At 35.3% G+C, this 8475-nt stretch overlaps 1 protein-coding gene across 1 annotated transcript; it reads left to right on the top strand.

The window, feature by feature from the left end:
• Positions 1-262: 262 nt before the first annotated feature.
• On the top strand, positions 263-8154 carry LOC129085080 (olfactory receptor 6C76-like; the record flags this gene model as incomplete). The annotated part of the gene is given in 5 exon segments (XM_054591495.1): positions 263-281; positions 1124-1399; positions 1402-1525; positions 1527-2033; positions 8139-8154. Coding segments are annotated over 5 exon segments (942 nt in total), but the record flags the coding sequence as incomplete, so codon positions are not given.
• Positions 8155-8475: the final 321 nt, after the last annotated feature.

The following is an 8475-nucleotide window of genomic DNA, read 5'->3' as shown; positions in this document are numbered from 1 at the left end:
TCAATTTATTTTTATTTGATATTTCAACTTCTATTCATTATACAGCATTGATTACCACTTCTAGTTTGTTTCTTTTATATATGTAATACATATACTATATACAATATATATTAATTAGTTAAATCAATTAACTGAAATGAAAAAAATTGAATAGTGATTTTTATAAATTAACTGAAGTATATGGAACGTGGCATGGTTTCCTTAATATTAATACATTTACACTTTAGAAAGACCTGATGCATATTCTGGTGCGGTAGCCAAGATGGTTCTAAATGACATACGTAAAGCACATATTTTTCATCTAAACTTTATATACAAGTACTTCTGAACTTCATTAACATATTTAGTGAAAAGATTGATGCTCAGCTGTTAACTAGATTTTTAAAATCTATTTTAATGGAAATTTTAAAACAATAGAGTGAAAAACTCAGTTAATTGAATTTTCATGGAAAGTCACCTTTTCTAAGAAAACCAAGAATAAAGAGAGGGGTTTAGAGTATTCACTGATATCTGGAAATAAAATGTGTAGTGAATTGAAAATATATAGGTAGTATTTATATTAACCCCTATTTAATATAAATAAAAGTTTGTAATACAATGTTAGAATGACTTGGTTTTTTACAAAGAAAAGGGCAATAAATAAATAAATAAATAAATGTAATATTTACTACTCCTCAAAAAGAACATTCAGAGTATCACTGAAAAATATAAATTAGGGTCGGTTGAGCACTGATTTCCATCTTCAGTAGGAATTTCATGCCTGGAAAAAATGTCATAAGAAAGACATCATGTCTTCTACATTTTAGCTAAACAATGAAGCATGAAAAGAGTTCATGTTCAGTCAATACATTTCCCATGTAACAATTATAAACAACAGAAGCAAAGTAAACATGCAGCAAAGAATCAGAAGACATTATTCAGAGTAATACAACAGATATTAAACACAGACGATAACACCCATAAAATGTATAGCTGGGGGAAATGGTGATTATATAGAATGTATAGAAAGAATTTTTTTAAGCCTCAGGAACTTCTTATGAAAATAAAATCATTATTTAAAATATAGGTGCAGATATTTACACTTATCTAACTAATTTATATTTGTCTGTCTTGATTTTGCCAGTAAGATTTCTGAAAAATCAAACAGCCATGACAGATTTCATCCTCCTGGGTCTGACCAATAATCCAGATGTACAGGTCATGATTTTCTTCTTTTTATTACTCATGTATGTACTGAGTGTCACTGGAAATCTTACTATCATCATTCTTACTTTGCTGGATTCCCACCTGAAGACCGCTATGTATTGTTTCCTCAGAAATCTCTCCTTAGAAATTTCATTTACTTCTGTCTGTAATCCTAGGTTTTTGATCAGCATCCTAAGTGGAGGCAAATCTATTTCCATAATGCTTGTGCAGCTCAGCTATTCTTAATCTTCCTTGGTTCAACAGAGTTTTTTCTTTTGGTCTCTATGTCCTATGGTCATTATGTAGCTATCTGCAAACTCCTACATTATACAATCATTATGCAAGATCTGCTACCAGCTTGTCGGCAGCTCCTGGCTGGCTGGTTTCTTGGTCATCTTTCCACCACTGACCATGGGCCTGCAGCTGGATTTCTGTGACTCCATTGTCATTGGCTACTTCACCTGTGATTCTGCTCCTTTGCTGCAAATTTCTTGCACAGACATGAGTATGCTAGAGCTCATGAGCTTTGTTTTAGCTGTGCTTACTCTCATGTCCACTTTGACATTAATAATTCTCTCTTATTCTTACATCCTCAGAACAATTTTGAGAATCCCCTCAGTTCGACAAAGAAAAAAGGCCTTTTCAACCTGTTCCTCCCATATGATTGTTGTCTCTATCTCTTACAGAAGCTGCATCTTCATGTATGTGAAAACGTCAGCAAAGGAAGGGGTTGCTTTTACAAAAGGAGTAGCAATGCTCAATACCTCTCTTGCTCCTATGCTGAATCCCTTTATTTACACCTTAAGGAACCAGCAGGTGAAACAAGCATTTAAGGATGTTGTAAGAAGGTTACGCTCCTCAAAAACATTTTACTGGCTGTAATTTATAACAGACACATACAGAATTTTAAACAGAGAATCAATGAATGATTTTTAAAAGTATCTTCTCTGTCATCTTTTATTTCTTCTCAGAAATATGATTGTTTATGTTATTTTGGATATCAAATCCTTACGTTACAAATCCTTCTTAAATAACTTTAAGATTTTATTTATTTATGTTTAGAGAGAGGGGAAGGGAGGGAGAAAGAGAGGGACAGAAACATTGATGTGTAAGAGAAACACTGATAAGTGGCCTCTTGCACATGCCCCAGTTGGGGACCAGGCCTAGATTCGAATGTAAATACGTACCTATGCACCAACATGTATATGTATGTGCATATGTATTTGTGTGTTTTTGTGTATCTAAATATACCTATATATGCTTGCTTTTAAAAAATAAAACAAAGGGGTAATTCAGCCACCTGAATAAGGAATAACTCATAAAAGGAACAATAAAATAAAAGTTAAACAATGTGGAAAAAGAGGTTGTTAATTATTATACTGAGCAAGAAATTTAACTCACAATTTACATATAGTCTATATAAAATTGTAAATACATATTACATATTTGCCATCAAGATAGAAAATCTGTATGGTAAAAATGTTTTTGCTATTTTTTAAATTTTTACAGCAACAATATATGGGTGCTTAAATAAGAAAAAATAATACAACAAAATATAACTTTAAAAACAATTTCCTAAATGTAGAACTTTTATAATTAGCATTAATACTTTTTAAAAAAGGCAGTAGCATGTAGGCACATTTCTATAAAATATTCTTACAGAGAGCTGGCAAAGTCTGGCTTGGGAACAATACTCTCTCTCCTCTCTGAGGACCTTAATTACCCATGATTGTAATTTGGAACTCTTTAACCATACAAATACTAGCTAATTGTGTTGTTTTCTCTCTTACCAGTGTCTCTAACTTTGGTAAGACTTGATGATTGTATTATGTAAGATTATATTGGTTGCCAAATAAGCATTAAAAATAAAATCAGGTTAAGAAAAAACAATTTAATAAATTAAAAATCTTAGGTAGACTCATAAGAGCCATGAAAATTCTGTTTAGCTCAGGAGCTGAAAAATCAATTTATCTATACTATGACCATTTATTGCTCATAATTTCTCTCATATGCTTCCCTCTGTCTCTGTTTTTAATATATGTCATTATTTGATTCACTTTTGTTTCCTTCTTTCATAGCAGATCATTGTTTGTCATGTGATAAATTGTACAGTTCCTTGTAGACTTCAATTCATTCTTTTCAGTTCATGATAAGAGGCAGGAGACTTCCTGCTACCAAGTTCAATGAAAGTAGCAGTTAGAAGATGTCAACAGATACACCTTTGAATAGATAGCAATCATTAGACCATCTCTTTTATTTCTGAGCATAACTTCCATGTTGCAGAGCCATACTGCATTGCTTAAGTATATGCGTGCTGAAGTTAAGCTGTCTCGATCTGTACTCTGGCTCTGTGATTTACAAGCTTGAGATTTTCAGAAAATTTTAAACTTCTCTGGGGTTCAGATTTTTTACACTTACAGGAGGTACAATAATTTTACTTTATCATGGATTTTTTGTTAGGTTTACATAGGTTAAACTTCTAAAACATGATAGTAATATAGTAAGGGTTCAGTAATTTAATATTATTATTACTATTGTTGTAACAATTACTTTTATTCACATAGTCTGGGTCATATTATAAACTGAAGAGATAGAGGTGGGGTGGTAGCTAACCTTGCTTGACAGTGAGGGAGAAATAATTGTTGGGTATAGACAAATCATTCGAATTTATTTCAGCCAACTCCATTTGGATAATTTGGTTAAATGGAAAGTATATCTGCAGATACAGAAGCACATTCCAAGGTAATGACTACCTAGGGCTACTCTTTAGCACAGACTTGATAAATTTATGGTAACAAAAAATTGTCTCTTTGTCTTGTCCAACTGTCATATTTTATCAGATTTTGATTCTCACCAATCACAGTCAAAAGATAGTCAAATGTATGTGACAATATAAATTAATCACTTAAAAAGTATTTCATGTGTAGGGAGCCACATGCTTGACATTAGTACACTAGAAAAACTAAGTATCTTTTCATAAAATCAGTGTTCAAAAATTGAAAGTATCATCTTCTCCCTCCTACCAAATCTACTATTTACCCATAATCTTATTTGATAAATATCACCTTACCCAACCTGCCAAACCAGAAACCTGGGACCCATCTCATACTGTTTTTTTCCTTATTCTTCTATCAGATTGCTCATCAAATGTTGTGGGGTTTACTTCCTAATGTTTTGATCTTTCTTTTTTTAAATTTTTTTTATTGTTCTAATACATTTGTCTCCATTTTCCTGCCACCACTTTCCCCTTCCCCACCTACCACCACCTCCCACCCTCAATCCTTCCCCACTTTGGCTTTGTCCATTGGTCCTTTATACACATACTTTGTTTTTTGTTTTGTTTTGTTTTGTTTTTATACACATACTTTGATTTGACCCTTCTCCTTCTTCCCATTACCCCCCTCTCTCTTTCCCTTTCATTACTGTCCATTTCTTTTCCTTCCAATGTTGCTGGTTATATTTTTCTTGCTTGTTTGTTTTGTTGATTAGGTTCCACTTATAGGTGAGATCATATGGTATTTGTCTTTCACTGCTTGGCTTATTTCGCTTAGCATAAAGCTCTCCAGTTCCATCCATGCATAGTGAACAGTAGGAGCTCTTTCTTTCTTTCTGCTGTGTAGTATTCCATTGTGTAAATGTAGCATAGGTATTTTTTTTAATTTAATCTTTATTTTTATTTCAATTTATTTTTTCAAATACATTTGTCTCTGCCTACCCCACACCACTTTCCCTTGCTCCCTCCCTCCTAACCTCCTTCAGCTCTTCCCCTTTGGTTTTGTCCATGAGTCCTTGCTATATGTTCCTTGACTTTCCCCTTTCTTTCCTTTTCCCCGCCCCCCCTCACTCCTTCCCTCTTGTCTCTGTTAATTTCTTTTCCTTTCAGTGTTGCTGGTCTTCTTTTCCTTGCATCATTGTATTGTTGGTTAGGTTCCACTTATAGGTGAGATCATATGGTATTTGTCTTTCGCCCCCTGGCTTATTTGGCTTAGCATAATGCTCTCCAGTTCTATCCATGCTATCGCGAATTTTAGTAGTTCTTTTTTTCTTTCTGCTGCATAGTATTCCATTATGTATATGTACAATGACTTTTTGATCCAATCATCTACTGATGGGCATTTAGGTTGCTTCCAACACTTGGCTATTGTAAATTGTGCTGCTATGAACATTGGGGTGCATAGGTTCTTTTGTATTAGCGTTTTGGTGTTCTTAGGGTATAGTCCCAGCAGGGGAATCACTGGATCAAAAGGTAGTTCCATTTTCAGCTTTTTGAGGAAATTCCACACTGCTTTCCACAGTGGCTGCACCAGTCTGCATTCCCACCAACAGTGGACTAGGGTTCCCTTTTCTCCACAGCCTCGCCAGCACCTGTTGTTTGTGGATCTGTTTATGATGGCCATTCTGACCGGTGTGAGGTGGTACCTCATGGTGGTTTTGATCTGCATTTCTCTGATGGCTAGTGATGCTGAGCATCCTTTCAAATGCATCTGGGCCCTCTGTATCTCCTCCTTGGAAAAGCATCTGCCCAGGTCCTTTGCCCATTTTTGGATTGGATCGTTTGTCTTCTTGGAGTGGAGTCGAGTGAGTTCTTTATATATCTTGGAGATCAAACCTCTATCTGATGTATCATTAGCGAATATATTTTCCCATAGGGTTGGCTCCCTTTTCATTTTGCTGACGTTTTCTTTTGCCATGCAGAAGCTTCTTATTTTGATGAGGTCCCACTTCTTTATTCTTTCCTTTATGTCCCTTGCTTTAGGAGACATATCAGTGAAAAAACTGCTGCGTGGGATATCTGAGAGTTTCCTGCCAATGTTCTTCTCTAGGACTTTGATGGTGTTGCGACTTATATTTAAGTCTTTGATCCATCTTGAGTTTATTTTTGTGTATGGTGTCAGGTGACGATCCAACTTCAATTTTTTGCATGTACCCGTCCAGCTCTCCCAACACCATTTGTTGAAGAGGCTGTTATTGCTCCATTTTATGATTCTGCCCCCTTTGTCGAATATTAGATGTCCATAGAGACCTGGGCTTATTTCTGGGCTTTCTATTCTGTTCCACTGGTCTATGGGTCTGTTCTTGTGCCAGTACCAGATTGTTTTGAGTATAGTGGCTTTGTAGGAGAGTTTGTTGTCCGGTATAAAATTGCTGGGGCTATTCAGGGTCGTTTATGGTTCCATATAAATTTTTGAAATGTCTGTTCTATTTCTGTGAAATACGACATTGGTATCTTAATAGGGATTGCATTGAATCTATAAATTGCTTTGGGTAGTATGGACATTTAGATGATATTAATTCTTCCAATCCATGAGCATGGTATATGCTTCCATTTACTTGTTTCTTCCTTAATTTCTTGCTTCAATGTTTTATAGTTTTCTGCGTACAGGTCTTTTACATCTTTGGTTAAAATATACCTAGGTACTTTATTTTTCTTCTTGCTATATCGAATGGTATTTTTTTCTGATTTCTTCTTCTTCTATTGCCTTGCTGGTGTACAAAAATGTCTTTGATTTCTGAATATTGACTTTGTATCCTGCTGTTTTGCCAAATTCACTTATTAGGTTGAGGAGTTTTTTGGTAGAGTCTACAGGGTTCTCTATGTACACTATCATGTGATCTGCAAACAATGATAGTTTTACTTCCTCCTTTCCTATTTGGATGCCTTTTATCTCTTTCTCTTGTCTGACCGCTGTGGCTAGGACTTCCAATACGATGTTGAAAAGAAGCGGTGAAAGCGGACATCCTTGGCGTGTTCCCGATCTTAGTGGGAAAGCTGTCAGTTTTTGCCTGTTGAGTATGATATTGGCTGTAGGTTTTTCATATATGGCTTTTATTACATTGAGGAATGCCCCATTTATTCCCATTTTGCTGAGGGTTTTGATCATAAATGGGTGCTGTACCTTGTCGAATGCTTTTTCTGCATCTATCGAGATGATCATGTGGTTTTTGTCTTTTCTTTTATTTATGTGATGTATCACGTTTACTGATTTCCGTATACTGAGCCATCCCTGCATGCCTGGGATGAATCCCACTTGATCATGGTGGATAATCTTTTTAATGTATTGCTGGATGCAGTTTGCCAATATTTTGTTGAGGATTTTAGCATCTATGTTCATCAGCAAAATTGGCCTGTAGTTTTCTTTCTTTGTAGGGTCTTTATCTGGTTTTGGGATCAGGGTGATGCTGGCCTCATAGAAAGAGTCTGAGAGTCTTCCCTCCTCTTGGACTTTTTGGAATAGTCTGAGAAGGACAGGGGTTAGCTCTTCCTTAAATGTTTTGTAAAATTCTCCTGGGAAACCGTCCGGACCCGGGCTTTTGTGTGCGGGGAGTTTCTTGATGACTGCTTCCATTTCCCCAGCTGTTATCGGTCTGTTCAAGCTTTCTGTTTATTCCTCCTTCAGTGTTGGAAGATTATACTTTTCTAAAAATTTGTCCATTTCATCAAGATTTTCAAATTTCTTGGCGTATAATTGTCCATGGTAGTTTCTTACAATCCTTTGTATTTCTGTGGTATCAGTTGTTATTTTTCCTCTTTCGTTTCTGATATTATTAATTTGGGTCCTCTTCCTTTTATTCTTGATGAATCTGCTAAAAGGCTTGTCAATTTTATTTATCTTTTCAGAGAATCAGCTTCTGGATTGGTTGAACCTCTGAATGGTTCTTTTCGTCTCTATGTCATTCAGTTCTGCTCTAATCTTGACTATTTCCTTCCTTCTCCTTGCTCTGGGATTTATTTGTTGTTGTTTCTCCAGTTCTTGAAGTTGTAGTGTTAGGTCTTTTATTTGAAATGTGTCTATCTTTTTTAGGTAAGCCTGTATTGCTATGAACTTCCCTCTCAGGACTGCCTTTGCTATGTCCCATAGGTTTTGGACTGTTGTCTGTTCATTTTCATTTGTTTCCAGAAATTTTTTTATTTCTTCTCTTATCTCATTATTGACCCATTCATTGTTTAATAGTCTACTGTTCAGTCTCCATGAGTTTGCAAGTTTTTGAAGTTTCTCTTTGAGGTTGATTTCCAGTTTCAAGCCCTTGTGGTCTGAGAAAAAGTTTGGTATTATTTCAATTCTCCTGAATTTTCTGAGGTTTGCTTTGTGTCCTATCATGTGGTCTATCTTAGAAAAACTGCCATGAGCATTTGAAAAAAATGTGTATTTTTCTTCTTTGGGATGTGAGGTTCTATATATGTCAGTTAAGTCTATTTGATCCAGTGTGTCATTCAGCCCCACAATATATTTATTAATGTTTGTTTGGAAGATCTGTCCATTTTTGACAGTGGGGTGTTGAAATCCCCTA

The sequence above is a fragment of the Pteronotus mesoamericanus genome, unplaced genomic scaffold, assembly GCF_021234165.1.
Source record: "Pteronotus mesoamericanus isolate MK-2021 breed Mesoamerican mustached bat unplaced genomic scaffold, CSHL_Meso_final scaffold_21, whole genome shotgun sequence".
Classification (NCBI taxonomy): domain Eukaryota; kingdom Metazoa; phylum Chordata; class Mammalia; order Chiroptera; family Mormoopidae; genus Pteronotus; species Pteronotus mesoamericanus.
Note: the sequence above shows the minus strand (reverse complement) of the source record. Positions and strands in the feature narration are given on the sequence as shown.